We start from the raw sequence: 25766 nt of genomic DNA, 5'->3' as shown, positions 1-25766 counted from the left end.
AAGTTTCCAATACACATGCTTTCTGTCCTAAATCCAAGCTATGATGACACACATGACATCACAGTGACATCATCAGGGCGGGTCCAGAGCAACATCATGGACGCCCCAACCTGACCCAACATGGCCCAATGTGGTGGAAACATTAAATGCATCTGTAGCTGACCACTAGAAACGTTTTTTTTGTAATATTTGGTTTGATTTCCTCACTTTTTCTCTCATGTAGAGGACGATTCATAAGCATCAAGTCAGTGATGATGACCATGTATGAACTGGAGTGACCCGTCATGTTTGGGCCTGTGGAGGGGGCGTGGTCAGCGCTGTGTTGCCTTTTGTGCAACAGACCAAGTGAGAGGTTGTGTGTCAGCTTGTCAGTTACCTGGACTGTTCGCCTCCTGGATCAGGTCATGTTTCTGAACCCGGGCTCGACCACACAGAGCTGGTGGGGGTGGGGCTGGGGCTGGGACCTCCCTGCTCGCTCACTGATGGACCAGGCTTGGGTGGCTGCACACATGCAATTCTCACTCTGACACTCTCACGCTTTTTATTGCAGCTTTGCACTCTAACCGAGAGCAGAGCCCGAGGCGGCGGCTTAAGCCTCGAGTTGTTCTGGAGGAGAAGCTCATTTCCTCGATTCTCCGACGCACATGCAGTGAGTGGAGTTCACCCCCTCAGAGACTCTCACTCACAGTCCCTTCACACTTCAGCTCAAAGCCCGCTTGTCAGATCGGTTGAAGCGTTCCTGTTTTTGTCCTGAAGTGAAGCCTTGAAGTGCTGATTCAAAGGCAAATTTTGCTTCTGTGTGTTTTTAAAAAATGCTGCGAATATGCACATTTTAATGATGATCCTACTTTTTTTTTTTTTATGGTATTTTGATCCGCCTGGCTGCAGAGTAGTGAGTCTGCAGAGCACTTAATCATGTAAACACCACAAGAACACGACTGTTCTGCACATTTAGATCTTATTGTTTTGCTATGCAGAGTTTTACAGCTACAAGACATGACGTCCCCACAGTTTGTTGGAGACCCTCAGTCATGACAGTATATGTTCAGCTGGAGGTGTGACAACATTGGCTCATGCTGGCGGGAATCTGTGGAGGAATCATGAAATCCACGAGGGGAAAAGAGGCGTTGAGAGTTGACCCAGTGTCCAGAGGCAGTGTCGTGTGGTCACACCCGGTTACACTCCCCCTCTGCAACACTGCAGCAACATGGGATTTTTATTTTCATCTTTTTCCTCTTTTCGCTCAGTCAGAATTGCCACTACATAGTGGGTTCCAGAAAAGTAGTTTTACAAGAAGCCATGTAGGATAGACAAAATAACCACATACATGGAGCAAACACTGGGCTTTAGCTCCCACTTAGGACATCAAGGTCATGTCCTCGGTACTGTTTCAGGAAATCCTGAGAACAATTTACACATAAGTGTTTTTAAAGCCTGTTCCTGATATCATTATTTGAAAGTTCTCATCGGCTTTTGATTGCGAAAACATACCGTACATACAAGAGACCCCAACAAACATCCATTTTAAAAAAAGGAACGTGGATTTGAAAAAAAAAAAAAGTCATAATGCAGAGATTATGAATGCAATAGTCTCATGATTCTGTTCCTCTAGCAGGATATTTAGGTCAAAGTGGTCACAGAACAATCCCTGACTGGATCCCATTGTTCAGATATTATTTGTACTTGAGTCAAAATCCTTAAATTTAACTGTTTTTTTATGTTTTAAAAACATGCATGAAATCAGAGGATTGGGTGTTTCTCCACCAGAATTATATTCCTGGCGCTAATGGCGAAAGGCCTTGAAACAAGAGTTGAATTGTCTCTAGCAGGGACATTCGAGTCAAAGTAGTTCAGAAATGGCTGCCAGACCCAATAGAATTCCTGAGTGGATCCCCTGGCTCAAACATTTGTTGGCTTAGAATCAAAATCCTTACGTCCAGCTGTTGATTTGCTAAAAACATGCATTAGAATAGTGAAATTTGGTGTTTCTCCACCAGAATTATAGTTGGCAGAAGACTTTTAAAACATTTAATCAAGCAAAAGACAAAATGTATATCTTGAAGTAATTTGATTATTATAGAAAATATGTAAAAATACAATCTAAATGGCTAAATTTGGAATCTTTAGCTCTGCATTTCTAATATCCTGGTTAATGCCTGGATATTGAAAATGCAGAATTTCCTCACCAGAGTTATATTCCTGGCATTGTGGGGAAAATGCGCCAGGCTACTGTCCTATACTGCCTTTCCGATTCCATTTCTACACATTAAAGTGATTTTACGGATATCTGAGTGCTACTGCACATGCAAATGGTATAGAGCCTTTCATGACTCCAGAGGAAGCTGCCTGTAATCTCCAAATTGCCTCCAGTGATGTCACTCTGTGGCTATGTTGCACTGTGGGTAATGTAGGTGCCAGCTTTTTAAAAGGAGGAAGAATGTCATTTTTTTTTCTGCTTCTGCTGTATGGATTTATACCATTTGAGTCCAACAGAGTGCATTGCTAGACCATGTGTAAAATTGGTGGCGTTGCCCTTTTAAACTGCTGAGACTGAAGCAAGTTTCCGTGCAGTTCCTCTGCCACTCCTTCATATTTTATGTCTTAAGAAGCCTTAACTATTAAAGGTCTTAACAAATCTCTCCTGCCCTTGTGTGCATCCTCCATCTGCAGCCTGTGGACACATCCTCCTCCTCTTCTGTCTCGCTGTGCATCACTCTGCCCCGTCGGGCTGCCGGCTAATGACAGACATCGCTGCACATGTTGGCTGCACGGAGCGAGAGCAAAGGATGCCCGTGACCTTTCCTCTGCTGACAGCAGCACTTTACAAGGCCGAGTGTGTTTGAAGGAGAGATTTAGGGTGTGTCTGTGCTTGTGCATGTGAGTAGAAGTCTGGTTTGAGTGTGTGTGTGTGTGTTTGCTGTGTGTAATTGCTCCATATCGTGGGGTAATCTTGACGTAGGCGTGGACATCTGCATTCCAGTGGCGACTCTATGGAGATGACCAGTAAAGTGGCATTTCGGGGGGGAAAAAAACTACCACACATACCTCGTGGAGGCGTTGCAGGGTGAAGCTTCTGAGATGGCATAAACGCACACAGACACACACACCTATGAGAAAATGCAACCCTGTGAGCCGGACAACCTGTAATAATGACAAGAGAGGGGTTGTTTATCTGGAGGCAAAAAACTGTCGGGACAAAGCCATTGGGTCAAGCAGCGTTGCAATTCCAACCGCTGCTGCATCAGCAGTTGGCCCACGTTCGCACTGTAACCTGCCTATGAGTCAGAGAGTGTGTGTTTGTGTGTGTTAGAATCACAGCATGCCAGAGGAGCATGTAAGAGATTCGTCAAATTAAGTGAGAAGGCAGATGTGTGTGTGCGGGAGCCAAATAAATCTGTGCTAATGGAAGCAGGAGTAGGCGTTGTGTAAAGAAACCTCCTCATCCTCTAAGTGCTGTAAATATTTCCAGAGGAGGAGGAGAAGAGGAGTTTAGCTCCGACGCTCCCTCCACACTCCTGCTGCGTGTCTAAACTTCTGCTCCAACTTCCTTTTTTTTTTTTTTCTGTAAGTGGAGGCAGCTACTGTACACACTTGTATGTGTGTGATTAACATGTGTGCATCCATGCATGTCCTCATGTGGCTCAGTGGAGAAAGGATTTAGTGCAGCAGAGATTGACTGACTCACAACGACGGGTTGTAAAGATGAAGAGTGTGTGTGTGTGTGTGTGTGTGTGTGTGTGTTTGTGTGCGTCTGTGTTAATGGCGTTACTTGCAGCATTCTCGTCTGGTCTCTAATAGGCTTTGTGGTTTTTCCACAGCCACTCTGATCCAGAGCCCAGCAGAGATCCAGGCCAGTGTCACACTGACTTCAGCTGCAGACTTTGACCGCTCACACACTCCACTCCTCCACTCCTCCCTCCCTCCTCGCTGTCTTTCATTACACACTCATGTCACTCACGAAGACACAACCTGTAACCCGCCCACGCCGTTTAAACTTTATTATTAGCTGGAAGGAGATTTGTTTTGCAGTCAGGCATTGAAAGCCTGATGCCTGATCCTAAATGCAAACAAAAGTGCGGCCCGGAAGATTGCATCCTGCTGTTATTCACAAATGCACTGTATTATTAAGTAGCAGGTATCGTTCTCAATACTGGTGTCGAGTAACTTCCCACATGCTGCCTTTTTAAACACAAACAAAACGACAATCGGCAAACATTATGTCAGCAATACTTTTGGTTTATGTCCAAAAACCTGCAAAACCAGCCTGCTACAGATGCACTTTTGTGTTTTTAGTGCTAATTAGCAAATGTTAGCATGCTAATATGCTAAGCTAAAATGGTGGCTGTTCACAGGAAAAATAAAATGCACTGCATTTACTTTAGAGAAGAAGGAAAAAACTTGATGTCATAAACATGTTAGCATTGTCATTGTTGGCATGCTAGCAGAGCTAATCTGAGCATTAGCTTCTAGCATCACTGAAGGTTCTCAGTCTTGTTCAGTATTCAGGATTTGGACATTAGCCTAAGACAGTATTGATGTGGAATACACAGCTGTGTTTGAAATACATTTAATGGCATTTTAAAACAAAGTGAGCAAAGATTAGATATTTTTGGCACAAATAACACAGCTGTGAAACAGGCCTGCACAGTTGTGGTCTTGATTTATATATGCCAATGAAAAAAAATAATAAACTTTTTATTGCAGTTATTCCTTCATTTATTCCATGCTGTCCATTGCACATTTTATATACTTAAGAATGCATTTACTTGCAATTAAAAGAATACATGAGCAAATTTGAAAACCAAACAAACCAAAGAAAAGGAGGAGAGCTTGTCTTTTTTAAGATCGGAATGATCGCAGATTAATATAACGGAAATGCACCAACACAAAAGATCAACTTTCAAATCACAACTATAAAAAAACAAATAAATGATTAAGAAAATGTAAAGCAGCAGCTCTTTGCGTCTTTCTTTCTGTCTTCTGTCTTTCTTGTTGTTGCATAATGGCAATGTGGCAATGGCAATTTACAGTATCTCACACTGATAATTACACCCATACAGTACTTGGCTTTCACACACACATTATTAACACAGTGTAACACATACAGACACACACACACACACACACACACACACACACACACACAGACTCGAACACCTCTGACTTCTTCTCTCTGCACTCTCCGTCAGAGTATTTGGTGCTCGTCTGCTACTCTTTTTCTTTTTGGAAGTCAAACTACTCGCCAAGCAAATATGCACTAACATGTAGCCTGAGGGTGGGGGGGCAGCATGTTGCGTCACCATGATTACCATACCAGACGGAGCCATTGCCATGGCAGCAGGCGGGGGCAGAGCAGCAGCCAAAACAAATGAAGAAACTCAACTGACCTGCTAATGTTTTTATGGACGGGTTCCAAAAAATGATTTTCATTGGTTTAGAACGTGTCAACAGATGAGTTAAATGTATTTATAATAGGTTTTCATTGTAAATCCTGTGCTGCAGGCCTGAACATGCCTGTGACACTGTAGGTGCTCATGTGTACTGAGGTGTGTTTTAAATACCTGTCATGTCTCTTTTAACAGTGGAACAAGCATTAATGGGCCCCAGAGAGTCTGTTGGCCCAGATATTGTTTCTTAAAGTGTGTTTTCCGAAGCAGAGTTGCATCATTTCCTTTTTGCTTTTAGATTTCTACACAAACGACATTGAGCAAAAAGTTTTAAAATGTTTTCTGTGTCGGTTGTGGTTGAACATTTTTTTCTGTTTTTTTTTTTTTTTTATGGTGCAGGTGCAACACCGGGTGTCGGGTCAGGTCATGGCTCTGAAGATGAACATCTTGGCCAGCAACAGAGCCAACATGCTCAGGGAGGTCCAGCTCATGAACCGGCTATCACACCCCAACATACTCAGGTGGCCGAAACATTTGATTCTGGACGTGCTGTCCTCGTTTTGTTTTCTTCTACCTGCTTTACGCCGGCTTGTCATGAAATCTGTTTTTTCTCCACGCCGTCGTTCCCCTCCTGTTGTTACAGCTGTGTGTTTGTCTGCTCTGCCTGCAGGTTTATAGGAGTGTGTGTCCATGAGGGGCAGCTCCACGCTCTCACAGAGGTAAGACGCTAATTAAACTGAAGCTGAGCAGAAGAGTACACTTGTAAACAAATAAACTCTCTTTGTGTCATGACTGAATAAACAAACTGTTTTTAAAGGACAACACAATCTCATACTGTTTGACTTTGTTTATATGTGACGGACCCTGCCACCTTTCTTGCTTCAAACTGTGTTCTGGTGATCTTATTTTCCTCCGAGAACAGCTCGTTTATTCAGCTATGGAAAAAATTAATATTCATGAGTATGTATTATGACGTCATTAATAATTTCAGTATTAAAATTCAAGCCTTCTCTCGACGTTATAAAACAAAACAAGTTTTTATCACACATCTCTCCGCATCACTGCTCAAGTTTGCGATGCTCTTTAAACTTTATTATCTTAAAATGTTAAATTGGTAGTTCATTGATCAGACACATTGATCAATCTGTCACGTCTTGGTTTTAGAACGTAAACACTGACTTGCTTCTACTGTGCCTGAGACCGTTTATGTGTCCGACTGCCGGCTTTAGTCGACTGTGTTACTCAGTCTGAGGTCAGGCAGTGCGTGACATTTCACCTGTTTCTTAGCTGGTGACGGGTTTACCTGACGTTGTCATGGTAACTGAGCAGCTCAACAGTGAGAGGGGAACGAAAAGGTCGGGGGTTGAGCGAGGATTTGGTCTGGTGATCATGTTGTATTGACGGAAAAGGTCAGCCAGGTTTCAGACACACAGGGATTAAAAATGACTTTTATTTTAATGAATGAACTGGTGATCAATTGGCCCAATCAAAGGCTTAGCTGATGGATGGTGAAATCAATTTTTACGGTCCATTAATTGACTTCTTGTTGTTTCAAGTAATTGATCAGTGTTAAGTCTATTAAAGGTCAGAAAAAGACATTCTGGCCACCTTTCTGTGAATGTATTTATTTTTAAAAGCATAGTTCATACCTATGTCATACCTGTGTCATACCTGTTTCAGTCACTATCTAAAATAGCAGAATGGCATGAATGCAGATCAGATTTTAAAAGTGTGATACAATTTCCCATAACTCAAAGTGAAATCTTCTGCACATTGCTTGTGAAAACCCTCTAAAATACGGAGAAATTCACTTTACAGTGATGTAAAACAAAGAAAAGCCTCTTGATTTAGAGGCTGCAACCAACAAATATTTGGCACTTTCGACAAAAGACGTCACAGTGATTGACTCATAATTTAAGCACTTACTTTCTCGCAAATTACACGCGGTGATGGTCTGTGTTCGTACGTCACCTTTCGGAATAAAAGTGAAAAAGTCCTTCAGGAGGAGCAGTTAAATAAACGTGAACCCGTCAATGAAACGAGGCAATAAGAGGAGGAAATTAAACAATCCCAGCCTCGTTCAGTGAGACATTTAGGTCCCAGCTTCCCAAAACAATAAGAGAAGTGGCTTCATTATTAAAAACCCAAGCAATTTCAGAATGCACTGAACTCATTGTGCTTTGATTTGTGTGTAATTAACTGCTTTCCATTGATGATCTAGTACATCAACGGCGGCAACCTGGAGCAGCTGTTGGGCAGCGACATGTACCTGTCGTGGAGCCTGCGGCTCAGCCTGGCTCTGGACGTCGCCCGGGGACTGCAGTACCTGCACAGCAAGGGCATCTTCCACAGAGACCTCACCTCCAAGGTGACGACACGCACAAACACACACGCATCAGTGCCCACGAACGGCGCACACACACACATCACTGAACATCAGCATAGACTGATCCTTCCACAGGGACTCGGCTCCTGAGGCAGCGATACATGTGTAGTACATGCACAGTAAACTTATTGTATGGATGTTTCACTAGAAGAAGAGCAAGTGAACGTTATTAAACATGAGTCCTGCAACTTAATGTTTTTTTGATTTATGTTCAGTCTCTGGTGCAGATTTAGAGGCTTAGCGAGTGCGTCACAGGTCGTACAACTCTGTCAACAAAAAGGATCTGTTGGGAAATGACGCACAGTGGATGTATAGGAGGTCAGATCCAGAGGGCTGGATGGAAAATGAATATGTAAGCTTACAGTAGGCTAGAAAAAGTGAAAAATACTGTATGCAGCAGTTTTATAAAACAGAAATTTTAAAGGAATGAGAAAAGAACATGGTGGAATAAAAAGAGACAGTTTGTGTCCCGTGCACATAATGTCACCATCTTACCGCCTGTTATATCAGCAGAAAATCTTATTTTTTGCCGATGCTGATATTATCCTACATTTCAACTCACAAGTTGGATGAGGCGTTTTGATTTGGTAACAATCTTTGTATTGTCACATAAAAACCAGTGTTTCGCAACCTTATTTCGGACCAAGGACAACTTAACCAATTATAACACTCTCGGACCTCTTACCGTTAACTTTCCAACATCCCAAAAACAATCGTATAAAAACGGTATATTACAAACTATGGCCTAATTAGATGATGGTCACGCGAAATAGCCTCTATCCTGCTTACTGCGAGTCGCTCAGTGTCGCATACAGCTTCTGAAATACTTTATATTAAAACAGGATATTTTACAAATATCCCAGGAGGCCCCGTGGGACCACTAATGGTCCACGGACTGCAATTTTGACAAGGGCTGCCTTAAAGAACTATTGTGTAGAAACTGGCTTAAAGTGTGATTTGGCGCCCCCCCACAGTTTCTGAGTGCAACACCACTGCCGTAAATAGAAATCCCAGGTCTGTAACAGTTTGTCAGACGTAATCTAGGTGCTGACTACAAACAGAACTCATCACGTGATAACAATGTTATGTGTTGACAAGTTGTATGTTGAAGTAAACGTGTGTAAAGCTGTGATCCTACCCTCTCACTGAAGTTGCACAGTGCAGAAACAAGCGATAGAGACACATTCACCCCATTACAAGACACTGTACCATCAAAGTGAGTTTGAAGCTGTTATTTTAAGCTAAAAAGTTTCATGATGATGCTTTAATGAGAAACATAGGTGCAGTAAGCAGCAACACAGCTACTGTTTTCGTTCTCTCTGTGGCCTCGTTTGTTGGCCTTACCCTACCTTAAGGCCCTTCCCATTCAGGCTTCGATTGCGATAAGTGGTGCGTACAAATGTGTGATTAATTAAATTACCACAAACTAATTGCCATATGGTGAACCGGGAGCCTTCAGGGCCTGAGAGTCTGTGGAAGTATTCACTTCATAGTGGAAGCTGGCACAGAAATCGACTGTTCTTTGTTAATTTTTTGCAAAATGTACGTTTGGAAACACTCCAACACGATCACCTGAAAACCCTTTTTAAAGGCAAATGTAAGAGCTCGGCACGATTTGTATCTGACGTCACTGTTTAAATACAAATAGTGCAGCTATAAAGACAGGAATGAACACACACGTGGAAGCAGTAAAGGTGATGTGTTTTGTGTGTGTGTGACCTCTGACCCCTCTGTGCAGAACTGCCTGGTGCGCTGGGAGGGCTGCGTGTGCTCAGCTGTGGTGGGAGACTTTGGCCTGGCGGAGAAGATCCCAGATTACAGGTCGGTCCATTCATCAAAACTTCTGTGCGATTAGATAAGTCACGCTCAATAAATTCACATTCCTCCACTTCTCTCTTTTGTGTTGTTTATCTCCACTGTCGTATCCATCGGAGCAAAGTGTTCATAAAAAGTCTCCTGCAGCTTCTCTTTTCTCGGATGAGACACAGTCACACACACAAAGTCATTCACACCAAACCCTAGTCAAGTTTTTTTTTTTTTTTTTCTCCAAATTATGCAGAATGTTGTGGTCGGCCTTTGGAGAACTTTTTTATTTAATATTGTGAAACGAGGAAAAAGATCATGATGGCAGACCGAGGCCTGACTCACAGAGGTGCTGTCCAAATGTAATCACCCGCTCCGCCGCCGTCGTCTCGACGCGCTTCCTCCTCTGTGTTCGCAGCTGTGCGTTTTTTAATACGCAGTGACATTTATGCAGCGTATTTTTCCCACCGCTGTAAATTTTCCTGAACATTAATGACCGGCATGGTTACAGCCGGCATGTTTAATTCTCTTCAGCTGGTTCTCCGGTGACTTCATGTAGTCATAAAAGTAGTGATACCCACGATGAGAAAACACTTGACGGCACAGAAGGAAAAATGTTACTCTAGTAGAAAGTACCAGTACTGATTGTGAATAGTGTTGCGCACATGAAAATCTCAAAAACTTGAGGAAAGAGGAAATGAAAGAGATTGCCAATGTTGGAAAACTATCTTTGTCAGCCGTGTTCAAGGAAAAACTTCTGTTTAAACCCTCTCAACAGGCTCAAAGTGCTTAAATCCTGTCAGCATGGAAGACCTTGGATCACTAGATTTGTGACTTGGCAGGTTTTCATGCCCTCAGATCAGCTCAACGAGGATCCGATGCTAATCTCTAAAAAGAAAAAAAAAAAATTTTTTTCTCTCTGCAATGACACGATGCGTTTTTGATTGCAGTCATGTTTTTGGGTTTTTTTTTTAATGCTATCATTTAAAAAATTGGCATCTGGATGTGTAGGCCTTGTTTTGTTGGGGGTTTTTTTACATGTTGACAACCACAACTTGTGAACCTGTCTCTCTTTTTTTAATATAAAATCTAAATTGGCTTGTTGTAATTAAAGCCTTAGATAAATGTGTTTCTTCGCCTTCTTGCTGAAGAGTTTGCGCTGTAAATATCTGCACTGTTGAGTAAGGAGAAGGAGCTCGGAGGTGATTTGGTTGAAAATATATATGTATATATTTTTTTATTTCCTCCCTTAACCAGAACCAGCATTTTCCATGCTAACGGGATGCTAATCCTCTTCTTTCAGAGCGATTAGTCCGTCACATCAGTCATTTGTAAAGATCTAGTGTTGTGTCATCTTTGAGTGAGCACTGCTAGCACTACTATTATAGCTTAGCCTACTTGGCTAACACTTGTAAAGGCTTTAAATGGCTCCATTGCAAAATATATGTCAATTATCTTGCGTGCAAGCACCGAAGTATCACCTATACTCCAGAGAACTTATGAATATATCAAACAATCAAGATAATTGAGTGTGTAGAAGTGTAAATATAGAAGCAATGGTTTCCCCCTGTACCCAGTCATCACGCTAAGCTAAGATGATAGCAAACAGGTGTTTATGTTCATGTCCAGCATGATCATTCATTTTAGTCACATTTCTATACACATGTAGAATTTTCACTTTTTTTTCGCTCATATTTGGTCTCTACCAACCCCTGAAGGTAGATATCTGTCTGTTTTTAGCTGCTGAAGGCTACCCTATGTTCACCAGCTAGATGCTAACTGTGTCTGTCTGCAGATATTGTACAGTAGGTTGCTGCCAGCTGCTGCTGAGAGCAGTGAGACTGAGCCAAAACATTAAAGCTGTGGGGCATGAATCTAAAACAAAGGGCTGAGAGATGCTGTAAAGCTCTGTAGAGTTCAGGGGGGTCTGCAGCAATAAATGTGCTGGTTTATCACCACGGATGAACCTCTTTCACATACACAGAACAGTCCTGTGGTCCGTTGTTATAATAAAATATTGATTACAGCCAATTTTGATGTGCAGATGTGAGACTGTTATCACTCTTCTCTTTATCTCTTGGCAAGAAAACAACAATTTGACAGCTGGTCGATGTTCTCTAAGTGCTTCAATAAAACATACTCTTTCTCTTGTTCCCAGTGTGTCGTGCTACAACTTAACTGCACCTTTCCTCTGTGCTTTTAACCTATATTTGTTCTCAAGGCCATCTGGTTTCAAAAAGAAGCCTGAACACGTGTAAGCTTATGAGAAAATGACCCTTCATCTCCCCCTCGATGTATGACCTAAGCAAACAGTTTCCTAATGAGTTTATGGTCACAGTGGCTAGTTTCAAGTCTTCAACACAGCATGATGTTCATTTTTCTTTGCGACTTATGTCCCCGTTTAGAGAAAAACAGACGGCGTGCTTCAGGGCGCAGCTACCTATGATTGAGAAGCGTGTCCTCGAGTTTCTCAGTCAGATCCGATCAGGACATCCTCCCTGGCTCGCCTTCTCACCCAAATATGGTCACTTCTGGCTAATAGAATTCGAGACGCCGACTGCCGTGATGCCGCAGTCGAGGCTTCAGATCTCTAGTCAACAAGCGGCTGCATAATGTGACCCCTTTTAAGAATATCGTCTCCATAAATGCATCAGCCTGATTGTTGGGAGTGGGATGTCGAGGCTGAAGGAGGTCGCTGCCCGCAGACACCCAGTTATGTCCCATTAGCTGCTCGTCCTCCCCTCCTCGCTCAGCCTGCAGTCATTTAGTAAACACACAGCTCTTGCTGAGACGACCCAGCTGCCGCTGTAACCTGGCCCTTTCCTGTGTGTGTGTGTGTGTGTGTTTGTGAGTGTGAGTGTGCGTTTCCTCCGGCTCAGTTTGTGCCCCGTCACCTTTTCGTGTTTACACAAGTCTGCTTCACTGTCGGGAGGGTATTAAGCTTGTAACTTTGGAGATTCTTTTTTTTTACTTTTGACTTAAGGATCCATCAAATTAACTTAAAAGTGCATGTGCATGCAGCTAAAAAGTGGATGTGTGACACATGCATGCCTTGCATCTGAAAGTGTGTCATTGTGCATTTTTGCATACCTGCAGCTTATCATGCACACGGAGCCTCTGTTTGCCCGAGCCTCTGTTTCAATAGCAGCTGGTGAATTGCGTTTCCGTCGTATTCAAGGGCATGTTTGCTTTATATTTGAGTCAAACACTCTTGTATCCTGTGACGGGGCGCTCGCGGAGAATGGACAGTGTTGACAAGCTTTCTCCCGATGAGTGTGTGTGTTTGTGTTGGAGTGCTACCACTGTGCTCGTGGCATGGAGGAGAGGAGATGAAGGGGGTTTAGGAAAAGCACTCCAAATAAGGTCAAACTATTCCAGTCCTCCTCCGTTTGCTCTTACTGGATCTCTGCTGCCCCTCTTATTACGAGTCACTCCTGTCCTTTAGTCTCCCATCATCCCTCTGGGGTTCACTCTTTCTGTTCATTTATGAGCTTTTTGTCGAGCTGTTTTTTTGTTTTTTTTTCCCCGTCAGTCCACTTCTCCACGTTGTGTTTACGTTGGGAGCCTCGACCGTCTTGGCTCGTCGTTTCTCCCTCTGCCATCACTTCCCTCACTGTATTTTTTTCTGCAGTATCATAACCCACAGTAGCAGATGGAAATAGCACAGAGGGGAAGTGTCTGCCAGCAGGGTGTGTGTGTGTGTGTGTGTGTGTGTGTTTTTGTGTGTACGTGTGTGTGAGCACGTTGTCCTTGCACATTCTCGTGTTCCTTCCTTTTTCGTTGGTCTTAAAGTTGCATAACGATATCTCCACATAACTGAAAAACACAGCGGTTTCTTAGATACAGGAAGTGCACACAAACACCAGCGGGGCCAAGTTTTTTCGCCCCATAAAACCTCATGATTGGGTCGTGTGTAATGGAACGGAGCGTGATGCCCGCTTGCCTGACTGTTCTTGTCCCGACCGTTTTTTATCTGTCGCCATCATATGGTACGACTCTCCTGAATGGTGGGCGAAAAATGTGTTTTCATCATTTGTCATGCATCACCGTGGACAAACATGCATAATTCTCTTCTAAAGGCTCATGTGCGCATATTTGATGTAGTGGTGGAACCAAGACTTTTACTTGGGGTTTCTACAACTACGTGTTTTTATTACTATTTAATCTGCTTATTATTTTCAAAGATAAAAATAAAATGATAAAAAAAAAATGTCACAATTACCTGCACATTGCTTTCTTTTGTCCAAAAAGAGTCTAAAAAGATGTTTCAGGCAACATTGTGTAACGTTAATTTGGCTCAGTTTTCTCATCCTGAGGTTTGGTTCCACAAATGATCACAAGATCAAGATCAATGGTACCAATATTTTTTTTTTTTCATATTTAATTTTTTGTGAAATTAATTATTTATAAGCCCTTAAAGAGACATTATTCCACCCCATGTGATTTTTTTTGTGTGTGTTTTAATCAATTTCCCCAAAACTGAATACAAGAAGCCCTTTTTAATCTTGGGTGAACTGGAATTTAATGGTTTTTCTTAACATGAAGCTTCCCTCTCTCCTCTTCCCTCCCCCCCGCAGTGAGGAAGAGGACCAGGAGCCTCTGGCTGTGGTCGGCTCCCCCTACTGGATGGCCCCGGAGGTGCTCCGAGGGGAGGTCTATAATGAGAAGGTACTGACGGATCACTTTTCCTCGCTGGCCGTCCAGCCACAGATTGTTGCAAGAGTTCAAGGTCCACAGTGGGTGTGATGACAGCCGGTCAAATAAACCGAGGCAGTGAAGTAAAGCAATAAATATTTAATAAATCAGTATGTCAGAGGCGAGCAGGAATTTGGTTATGTAAGGGCTGCACTTATTGGCCCGGGTGACGGGTAGTTTTTCTGCGTAGCTTAGTGGAAACTCTGATTGCTTGTTAGAGTTTCATTTAACGGATGGCGATGTCGTTTCCTTTTTTTTTTTTTTTTTTTTTTTTCCTATGTAACGCAGCCTGACCGGGCCTCACATGAAACTACAAATTAGTGCAAACCAGATCCAGAAAGTAGTGCTTATTTTTAGACTGCATTTCCAAAAATAATACAAATGACATAGGTTACATAATCGGATATTTAAACCTTCACGTCTGGAGTAAAATACATGGATAAAGCACATGCCGATATAGCCTACAAGAGAAATTAAAGACTAAATGAGTTGCCCACCCTGCCCTCTTTCACGCGTGTCTTGACTAACTAGAAAACATGAAAAATTTACCAGAATATTTGAGTGTTTTGTCGAGACATAAATTAACGATACTTGAATGGAGTTTGGTTAAAAAGTCACCAGAGCAGTAAAAGTGGTAGTTGCCTATTCCTGTTTTTAATTTGATCTCTCTCCCGCTCGATGTGTGTCCATCAGTCTTTGATCGACCCGTATTCCTCTCTCTGCAGGTGGATGTGTTTGCGTTCGGGATCATCCTGTGTGAGGTCATCGCGAGGATACAGGCCGACCCCGACATCCTGCCACGCACTGAGGTACAGAGGACAACGATTTTCATCACCCCCCCCCCCCTCCCGTTCGCCTATCATTGCATACTCATCATCGCATTCACATCTCATTTCATAGAGCCCTTTTGTGTTATATAACTGCGTGCGTGAGCTGTAGGGGAACAAAACATTCATATTAACACCATCACTGACAGTTCCAGTAAGGCTGCCAGTATTTCAAAAGCGGCTCCAGCACATGACTGTTGCGCAAGAAACAACGTCGAAATGACTTTAAGCAACAGTTTCACCATGACAGAGATGATATTAAAAACAGGGTGGACGTGGTGGATATCACAGTTTAGAATCAAAGTGCTGATTGTCATCCCGGGCAAACAGGAAGATAACTTTCTTATCTCTAAAGAGAGACTGCATGACTGCAAAATGTTACTGCTGAAGAGCTCAATATTGCAACCAAATTATATTCAAGAAGGGGTTTAGGAGTTACTTTAGTGATTTGTGTATTCAACAAATGCTTTGTGAAGCTTCTGCTCACTTCAGAGTCGATGATAACTCACCATATTCCCAACTTCAGAACTATTCTGAACTGGTATGCAGTGTTGTAAAAGTTACCAAAGATTCTTTCTTGAGTAAAGGCAAAGAAATTGTGTTAAAATAATACTTTTGAAAGTCACCCACATGAATAGTACTTAAAGTATCTGATATAAAATGTACTTAAGTATAAAAATGTATATAAAAAGTGATTTTTATGGCCAGAATTGTACTCTAATAATATCAGAAATTATAAGTAAATAATACATAGGCCTATGTTTATTAGATTTAGAATAAGTGCTACATTGGTTCTGATGCAGCATATAATCTGTAATCAAAGTAACTAGTATTTAAGTTCATCAGGTACATTTTAGTGAAGTAAAAAGTACAATATTTGTCTTCAAAATGTAGTGTAGTGGAAGAGTAGCAGAAAATGTCAATGCTCAAGTACAATTTTAAAGTTCTTGTGCTCCACTTAAGTACAGTACTTCTGCTGGTATGTTACCCTGTGTGTTTTTAACTGGGAAAGCGACAAAAATAAAATATTTTCAAATCAGTCTTGTTGGCACAAACGGTGCAATAACGGCATAATAAAATACACTAAACACTTCGCGTGGTCAGTATGAATTTAGGACAGTGTCGGCGTTTAAAACACACTGATATCCTTTTGAAGAGAGCATTTCTCCCCCTTGTGGCCATTTGATGGTGCAGCAGCTGAAGCCACTTCACTGTCAGCTCATTTAAAGGGTTCTTAAAAAAAATTTTTTTTCAAGAATACGTTGAACCAGAGGAAAAAAAGAACACACAGGTTTGAATGTTAAAAAAATATATAATTTTCATGGCGTTTTCTTCCAGGATTTTGGTCTGGATGTGGAGGCCTTTCAGCAGATGGTGGGAGACTGTCCTCTTGATTTCCTGGAGCTGGCCATCGCCTGCTGTAATGTAAGAAACACTCTCCTGAAAAACCTCATTAAATAATTATTTCTATAATAAATATATATTATCTGTTTAGTCTATAGTTCTCTTCTCTGATGGTGCACATTGAGCTACTTTATGATTTCATGAAAGGGAGAAAGTCTGAGGAAGCTCTCAGGTTGTGCAACATGTCTGATAAGTCCGGAGTATATAGCATACAGGTCTATATCCTCAAGAATTATCATACAGTTGAATCAGCACCTCTCAGCAATGTCCACATTTATTAGTTTCTACAAGCATTGCTGAAGAGAAGTAGGGATTGCGTCACGTCTTTCGGAACAAATGAAGCATTGTAGGATTATCCCTAAAGGTCGTGTCATGTTTAAATGAAGTAATCATAGTGTTTCTGTAACCTATGTTTAAACCTTTGACAGCTGTTATTTTCTTAGACAGATGAAGACAGAAATGTTTCCGATTGCCTGTCTGAAACGGGCTAATGTTAAAGTTGGACAGTTGGATCATGAAGTCATTGTTTCATCCGATCTTTACTCCTTTTTTAATCGTTTAATGTTTCGTCTTGGTTTCTTCCTCCTGCCAGATGAACGCAAAGGTCCGTCCGTCCTTCTCCCAAATTGTAGTGGACCTGGAGAGGAGGCAGGCTGAGAGGAAGCAGAAGGACGAACCACCAGTCAAAGGTGAGTCATCGAACACTCTGTAGGCACTCATTGGTAAAGCTGTTCTGTTCTGATAAGATACTAAGCTCTGTTCATTGTTTTTTCCTTAAAGCAGTTGGTCCATCGATTGGCTCTCATCGAAGGCGATCCCTGTGTCTCCCGTCAGACCCTCGCCTCTCCCGCAGCAAGTCTGACATGCTTCACCCACCGGACACACCAAACTCTGTTACCTTGGCAACTCCTGCTCGGGTCAACCCCTTCTCTCGGAGGGAGGACCTCAAGGGCGGCAAGATCAAGCTGTTTGACACTCCCAGCAAGTCGGTCATCTCCCTCACCTTCACCCTGCCGCCTCCGCCAGACTGCGACGACTCTTCTGCGTCCGAGACGGACGGCAGCGACCAACCTAGGAGGCACAGGCGCTGCCACTCGCTGCCTTGTACGCCTCCTCCAAACCTCACGTCGGCGCCGAACACTGTCCTAACTGAGGAGGAGTCCATGTCTGAGGTAGAGGCTGGGAACGATGCACAGAGTGAAGAAGAGAGACTGTTAGGAGAGGAGAAGGAGGTCATGGAGGGGGGTCAAGATTCAGGGCTTCCTCTGTCACTGGACCTGCTGGACCAAGAGAAGGAGGATGAGGAGGAGGAGCCCATGGACTGCACCAGCTCCCCGGACACGCAAGACAGCACTTCATCTCCTTACCCAAAACTCTCCCAGCCCCCATCCCACTCCTCAACTCCCATCCAACCCTCCCCCCCTCCCTTCTCAAATGGCTGGGGGTCGGCCATCTCCAACGGGCCTCCCTGCCTGCCCCCCCTCTCCAACTTGGACAACAACAACGTGGTCGTGAGTCGACCCTTGGGGTGGAGCGCCACCAATGCGAGTGCTCCCACTGCAACCAACAACAACGGCTATCACTCCCCAACCAGCGATCCTGCTGGATCATCCCCGTTTGGCTCCGGCAGCGGACACTCTCTGGACCAGGAGGAGGTGATTTCATGTCCCGGCTGCTGCCTCGCCGGCCTTCGCTTCCCCTCAATGTGTCTCAGAGCTCCACCGCGTAGAAACCCCTACAAGAACTTGAATGGGGACCACGCGGCCTCACGTGGGCTGCTTTGTCCAGGACCCAAGGGCCTACCGCCCTCTCCAACACCCACAACCACCACCACCAGCCTGGAGCCGGGACTCTCCTTGCCGGGGGCGCAGACATAAACCCTAGTGTCTGATCACCAAATACAAACAAAGACATGTCGAAACTCTGCACCAAAAGTTCCTCACTGGAAATTAAGTTAGTCTTCTTGGAATTTGCACAGATTTAACTCAACAATACCCTGCTTATTTTCCACACATACTTTTGGTGCAGAACAGGCGCTGAGTCAAACACACTCCAGGCTGATTTTCTCCTTTATAAGCTGTGGGACAAGAAACTGATGTCCTTGCTGGCGACCTGTTGCATGTCGCCCTCTGCTGGGCTGAGGGCGACATGCACAACTTCAGAGTCAGCAGTGCCTGCGTTGATCTGACTGATGATCGGTAGCATCCAGAACTGTTCAGCATGTAAACACTCCAGTTTGGGGCCCCACTGGTTAGATCCTGTATATTTGTGGATGTAAAGATTCCTATGACTGATGATATTGATGATGATGATGATGCTGAAATGAGGAATGTTAAGCTTAGTATTATTACTGCTGCAATGATTTTTGATGTTTGGTGCTGTTTCTGAATGAACAGGCAGTTTTGCTTTAATGTCTTTAATTATCAAGAGGTGTATGGTGCACTACAGGGATGTGTGTGTGTGCGTGCGTGTGTGCGTGTGTGTGTGTGTGTGACACATGGACAAATGAGTGTGTGGTGGATTCAGTGTGAGAGGCTGGATATGAGGGTGTGTGCTGTACACCGTTCTTTCGTTGCTGTATGATCTCTATTGGCCCTTCTGGTTGCCTGGTTTAAGCACTTCAACTGTATTACTGTTAATAAGGAAATATTTGATGTCATTATTACTTTTTGGAATGAATGGTCAAAGACCTGCTTAAGAGATGTACAGATTCTTATTATTTAAAAATGGTATTGAATAAAAAGATAGAATGCAGTCACTCTCCTGATGTTTATCTGCCCTTTTCAGATGGTGTTGTTGGTTGATTGATTGGTCCACCATTTTGCTCCAGAGTGATATATCTCATGTGCGACTTCTTCACTTATCTCATGCTATCATCACGTGAAAATTTTAATAAGTATTGCTAATGCTTTGTATAAATACCAAACTACAGGCAAAAGCAATAGCATTCCCCACAGCCCCAGGTGTACTTTATGCTCAGGCCTGATTAGCAAATGTTAGCCTGCTAACAAACTAAATGAGGAGGGTGAATGTGATCAAAATAATACTATAGCATTTAGCCTGGGATCGTCTACTAGCATGCTAAAAACAATGGTAAACTGGTTTGTCATTGTTAGCTAGCATGTTTTACATAAGCAGTTACCACTGTTGTGTAAAATAAGACACAAGTACAGGTCAAGCATTATACCTGCTCAGCATCAACATGTTAGTGTTGTCATTGATCATTTTAGCTTGTTGATATCCGCATTTAGTTAGCATGTACAATAAGACACATATGCATAGTAACATGCTAAACATTAGCCTATAGTTGCTTATCATTAATTTGTTAGCATTGTCATTGTGAACATGTTGGCATGTTATCATTTAGCTTCTTAGCATATACAACAAGACATGCCAACAGGCTAACAAAAAACATTCATCATGGTAACCCGGTCACATCAACATGTTGGCATATCATTGTGATCATGCTTTCATGTTGACATCATTTAATAAGTACATACAATAAGACATGCTTGCATAGGCCTACTAAGATGGTGAACATGGTAAACATTAGCTTATAATTGCTCTGCGTCAACATGTTAGCACTGCCATTCTTAGTCGGCATGTTGATGTTACAAATGACCTCGTTGGCATATAGCCAACAGCAAAACACACAAGCATGCTAACACACTACAAATGTTGTCATGATAAATGTTTAACAAGGCTAACATCATTGATCTTGGCTATACAGTTCAGGTTAGCATTTAGCTCGGTAGCATAAGATGCGCTAATATCAACAATGCTACACAAAAATGGTTAACATGAACAAGTTGGCATATCATTGCAAGCATTGTTTATCTTAGCATTTAGCTTGTTAGCATACTCTATAACGACACCAACATCTAGCCTACTACAATTCCATTTTTTTTCTACCTGATGAACACTTTGTTTGAATTTTAGTGGACTTTTGAAAAAATACACATTCATACATTTGTCCCAATTTGACAACAGTATGACAAAACATGAAAAGAAAGACTGACAGGACAGAAAAATCTGTCATTTCAATTTAAAAAAAATGTCTTTACTTCATATTAATGTTTCCTTAATGATGATGTAATAAAGATTGATGCTCTTGTAGTTTCACACATTTTGCTCAGAAGAAGGGGGAACAAAAAATCATGAAACAAGTTTAAATCACCTTTTATCTAACTGTCTCAGCCTCTCAAACTTCTCATCCTCCTTTAAGCAGATTACAACCCTTCCTCTCTCTTACAAAGTCACTAGCCTTCAATTAAATCCTTATCTGTCCACCCCTTACTAGCTCCCTCTGACTCCAGTCTGTCAGTCTCCCCTGCAGCTTGCGCCAGCTCGTCCTCCCTACAGGTTCATTTGTCTTACTTTAAAGGGAGTTAGTCACCTCCAGTACGGTGCAGGCTGTAGTTCAGACCGTCACTGTCAGGCTGATTAAATCCAGAGGTCTGACATTTACCATGGAGACACCAGATGCAACCACAAATCGGTGGAGAGCACCGGTGTGGTTGTGTGTCATGGTCGCCCTGCTCATCAAAGGTGAGTACTGAGGGTCATATCACAGTTTAAATGTTTAAATTGTACTTTTCTGTAGCTGTTTCCTGTGTTTCAAGTAAGCCATCCTCTCCCCTGCGGAGGCTCATGATGTCAAGTGTTAACAAAGTTGTGACAGTCGGACTTAACGTGTCAGTGAGCATCTTTGGGACTGTGCTATTTTGGTGCATGGGTTTCGTGTGAACTCCACAGGGTCGACTGGGTTACACTGCTACACTGCAGTGGAATCACTGGATTTAGGCTGCCTCCTGCGGTGGGATTGTCCCCATGCCAGTCCTAATACCACCTACACTGTGCAAACAAAGACTCAGGGGTAAGTCCTCCTGTCTGGGTCTTAGTGTGTGTGCGTGTGTGGTGTTCTGTATCTTCAAACACTTGGAATAACTAATTATCTGCAAATGCAAGATTTTTTTTTCCCTTAACTTGCAGTTTTTATATTCAATATTTTTGTGGCATTTTTTTCTCGATGCAGCTATGGTAACTATTTTTTATCAGTGTAGTATGTGTATCTATTCAATGTACATGAGATGACTAAATATACGTAGTCCTTTAAATATTAGCATTTTTCAGGTTTTCTAACATATTGGAAGGGAAATAAACTGCAATTGAAAGAAAAACGCTGCATAATAACAGCCGAAACAATAAATCCACGTTGAAGACCACAGATGAAAAAAAGATAAAAGTCTGTTGATGTGTGCAATTTGTAAAAAGAATCTACTTAAACAACAAAAAATCAGATGACAGGGAAAGGAAATTGAAGCTAATAGAACATGATTTAACCAAATTAATTTAAATGCAAAGTCACAAAGTGATAATGAATAACAGAAGAATTCAACACCACTCAAAAAGCTAATTAAAATAGGCTGAAACTGACAAAAAAAGAAGACAAAATTAATTAAGATACTGAGCGATTAATAATGTGTAGGTTGGTAACTCGTATCTGTACACCAGGATATCTGTGTTTGACTGACTGAATTTGATAATTAGGCTTTAAGAAGTAAACTAAAGGATCATGGTAATGATAAAATGCAGTACAATAATAAGACACAAACACGTGACGAAAGAGATATAGAACTGTTGAATCTGTTGGTATCATGACAGGGAATACTGTGTCAACAACAACGCAACCGACCCGACCGATACTCGATTATTTGGGGTGCTGATATACCGAAATCGTGGAAGTAAAAGATTCTGGTTCCCTGGTTGCAGGGACCCCTGGCAGGACGTGTCGTGGTGCGTTTGGGTGTCGTCCCGCAGCTGTGACGTCTCCCGGGCCTTCGCAAACTTTGAGCTGTACAACATGATCCGTCTCGGCGTCCACCTCAGCCCCGGCACCACCGTCTGGATCGAGCCCCGCAAGTTCGACTACAGCGACTTCAGTCAGTGACAGTCTGCAGTTCCGGACTTAAAAACACAGACGGTTATCTTGGCTTACATTGTTTGCGACTTTAAAGTACAGTAACCTGCTTTAATGTCGAGTTTTAAGATGATTAACCTCTTTCTCCTCTGACCCCCCCGAAGCCTTCAGCCCTCCCTCCGTCTCCGTCTCTGTGAAAGACGACCAGCTGTTGGTGAAGGTGCAGTTCCCCTGTGCTGCCAACAGGAGGTGCTCTCCGGAGAGTTGCTGTCCAATCACTGAACTCATTGACCCCTGGACCACAGTGACGGTTTACAACAGGCTCGATCACTCAGAATACCAGGTTTCACATGCTTTTTTTGTTCTATTTGGACATTAATAAAAAAAACTAAAACACAAAAGGTACGTTTTCAAGGTTGAAAGCTAAAAGGTTTCTGGTCTCCGCTTGTACTTACTTCTTTTCTTTGTCCTATGTGACATTTATTAGAAGAGTCTTGGGGGTTTGGAGCCTGATATGACATTTAGTGGACCAAAAAACAAGCAAAAACAAACCCTTCATACTAAAGGGTAGTCCATATTCGATTTATACACAACAACATTTCAGGAAACACTACAACGTTTCGAAAATCAGAACAACTTGCATTAGCTCACTGAATTGTTTTCCATCTTTTGAATCTCTGCTTTTATTTTGAAAAAAAGGCAGCTGTTTTGTGTTCTTGCAGAGTCGGACAGTTTGGACCCAGGAAGTGGTGACGTACGTGGACTTCTCCGGCCTGGCTCCTGGTCAGAACTACTGCGCCGTGGCCAACTTCTCCTTCCCGACCTTCTCCATGGCTGCTTCCTCGAAATCAGCCCCTCAGTGTGTTGAGACTGTTTCCAAACCAGGTGAGAGGAAGTCAGACTTTACCCCTTTTAAAGCTTGCGACTGATAAACCATGCCATGACCTTTAGCACCGAGCTGAAGTGCCTTCAAGTTAACCATCTTTTCCCCTCAGGGCTGCTTCCTGTGCTGTGTCTGGGGATCGGGCTCACTTCTCTGCTCCTCGGTCCACTTCTCGCCTTGTTTCTAAGGAGACCAAGACGAGCCACACCAACCACTGAAGATCAGCCCAAGGCTCCGGTATACTCTGCACTTTATCTCTCTGCTTGTATTTTGGTTTTCTCTCTGCCTGTCTCTGTTTGACAGACAGCTGATTCAAAGTTTCTTTCATCAAGGTGCCATCTCAAGATCCAGTCTCTCCGGTCCGGCTCTCCCTCGTCACTGTCGATCCATGTGACATCCACCTGGAGTTAGTTGATGACCAAATCTCCATCCAGTCCTCCTCCGGTCTCCCTACCAACAAAACCCAGACCTCCACCCTGGATCCCCTCCGTCACGACTCCCGCTCAGGTGCAGCGTACTGGGACAGTGGTGGGATGGATCTGGAGCCGAGCCTGGACTCTGGGATCGGCATCCCACCTGCTCTTCTGAAGGACGAATGGAGCCCGAAAGACTCAAAGAAGTTAGGTGCCAGGTTCTCGTGTAGGGCCGGGCTTCACCACATCAATGTGCTCTGACCTGTTTGAAATGTCTGGAGGAAACCTTTGCGTTAAAAGCAATGTGGAAGAAGAAGCAAGTGCAGCCCAGCTCTGTCTCATGGTGTCGTACAAAGATCGCCTTTCAAACAGTGTCTCCAGTAACAAGTGTTCACCAGCTGAGGAGATTCTTCTTCAATCCAAAAACTTCCAGCTGAAGCAAATTGTGGTGCTCGGAATTTATGTTGTAGAAAAGACACATTTATGTGAATATTTGGTTGCCAGATCTCAGTAGACAAAAGCTTTCTTTTCATTGAAAGAAGTCAGTACAAAGTTGAGATCTAAGTTGGACACCTCCCAGTGGGAGTCTTTTTAACGGGGAGCACACTAGATGGATTACACCTCTCATCTAGACCAGGACTGCCTCGAAAAGGGCAAGTGGAAGTCCTGTGAAAGAAGGACACATGGGCGACCTTGCAGAGCCTGGACCCAGATGAGCGGTGAAGGAATGGACGGATGCATTTCTTAACTCTGGAAACGGTCCCGCTTCATTCCACAAACTCTCATCCGAAGTACTTTCCACATTGGTTAACTGCAACTTTTACAGCAGCTTTAAGAGTCAAAAACTAAAAGGAAAAAAAGCAATTTAATGATGAAAATGAAATACTAAACACTGTATACACTCTACTATTCACCTCATATACATGACCAAGGTGGATCCTCGGATACCCATAAGTTTAACACCCATAATGAAGGACAAATGTTAAGTATAATGACACTGTCGATATGAATGTTTAATGTGTATATAATGTAATATACTGTCTGTATATGATATAATAAATCTGTATATGATAAAGTTTTGTATGTTAAAATCTAGTATATTAGATCTGGCTTCTGACCTTGTTAACCTAAAGTAACCACATTATTTCCCCAGGAGGACTCACTCCCACTCTGCATCTGATTGGCTGGCATTCATTTCCTTCATTGGGTTGATTGGTTTGTGAAAAAGAGACAACATCAAATCTATAGGATTTGTGTACATGGGTGACACTCGGAACTAGGTTAAGATAGAAAATGTGTGCCCATGTAAACAAATCCTAAAGATTGTTTTATAGCATTTTGCCTCACCAAGACCAACTGAATCGACCTCGTGTGCTGCTTTTCTTGGTCCTGTGCTAGAGAATTGAATGTCACTGGGTTTTGGACTGTTATTGGTTAAACAAAACAGGCATTTTGAGGACTTAAAATAACAGGTAGCTTAATCGATAATCAAAATAACGACCCCTAAAGGTCAGTAAGCCAGACTGTGCTTTAAATGTCTCCCATCTTCCAGCTCTGGAGATGCGGTTGTGACTTGAATGGGGTCCATTATTAGGAAGCTGAACGAAGATGATGAGGCCAAGGGTCACGACTAACTAATTGAACCCCTTATTGACCTTGAACATATAAGTCTGTCATCGAGCGATAGAAGTGTGATGTGCCCCCCCAACCCGGAATTTTTTGTAACCATATAAGCACATTCCTCTGAGAGCTTGTCAGATGTGAGTCAGAGGGGTCGGAGAATGAGCTGGTGAGTGAGGATCACCAATGAAGCTGAAACAGTTTATCTAAAAAAGTCCAAAAGGAGCTGTTTTTTCTGCGCTCGTACCAATGATTCAGTGAAAAAAAAGGCTAAATCTGGTTGCGGTTCTTCCCCCCTCGGCCGCTCGACAGTTCAGTCCAAACCATAAACAAGAACTAAGAAAACATCTGACCCCCCACGTGCAGCCATCAGCTCCTTCCCCAGCGATAACAGCAATGTTTCTGACTCACAGTTGCCCCACCGCCGC

At 42.9% G+C, this 25766-nt stretch overlaps 2 protein-coding genes across 4 annotated transcripts in view; both read left to right on the top strand.

The window, feature by feature from the left end:
- tesk1b (testis associated actin remodelling kinase 1b) overlaps positions 1-19256 on the top strand; it is a 29607-nt gene extending 10351 nt beyond the window's left edge. For 2 of the 3 annotated variants that reach the window (XM_030431395.1, XM_030431396.1), the window contains exons 3-11: positions 5787-5908; positions 6058-6106; positions 7609-7755; positions 9512-9594; positions 14154-14244; positions 14997-15080; positions 16437-16523; positions 17095-17191; positions 17283-19256. In XM_030431395.1, the coding sequence (XP_030287255.1) occupies positions 5787-5908; positions 6058-6106; positions 7609-7755; positions 9512-9594; positions 14154-14244; positions 14997-15080; positions 16437-16523; positions 17095-17191; positions 17283-18379 (1857 nt within the window). In that variant the 3' untranslated portion in view covers positions 18380-19256. The remainder of the gene's footprint in view (positions 1-5786; positions 5909-6057; positions 6107-7608; positions 7756-9511; positions 9595-14153; positions 14245-14996; positions 15081-16436; positions 16524-17094; positions 17192-17282) is intronic. The other variant, XM_030431397.1, reaches the window with a different exon arrangement.
- A 1741-nt stretch (positions 19257-20997) lies between these two features.
- On the top strand, positions 20998-24733 carry LOC115589245 (uncharacterized). The gene is made up of 7 exons (XM_030430056.1): positions 20998-21050; positions 21258-21378; positions 22275-22444; positions 22587-22765; positions 23145-23307; positions 23418-23542; positions 23638-24733. The coding sequence occupies exons 1-7, from the start codon at positions 21029-21031 to the stop codon at positions 23977-23979; spliced, it is 1122 nt and encodes a 373-aa protein (XP_030285916.1). The 5' UTR covers positions 20998-21028; the 3' UTR covers positions 23980-24733.
- The last annotated feature ends 1033 nt before the right edge of the window (positions 24734-25766 follow it).

Source organism: Sparus aurata, chromosome 10 (assembly GCF_900880675.1).
Source record: "Sparus aurata chromosome 10, fSpaAur1.1, whole genome shotgun sequence".
NCBI lineage: Eukaryota > Metazoa > Chordata > Actinopteri > Spariformes > Sparidae > Sparus > Sparus aurata.
The sequence above is the reverse complement of the archived record's forward strand: the minus strand, read 5'-3'. Positions and strand labels throughout refer to the sequence as shown.

Excerpts from the sequence above, each read along its gene's own strand:
- LOC115589245 (XM_030430056.1), top strand. The coding sequence starts at position 21,029 with ATGGTCGCCCTGCTCATCAAAG. Across the intron at positions 21,051-21,257 it reads GGTCGCCCTGCTCATCAAAG|GGTCGACTGGGTTACACTGC; the intron begins GTGAGTACTGAG and ends TGAACTCCACAG. Across the intron at positions 21,379-22,274 it reads GTGCAAACAAAGACTCAGGG|GGACCCCTGGCAGGACGTGT; the intron begins GTAAGTCCTCCT and ends CCCTGGTTGCAG.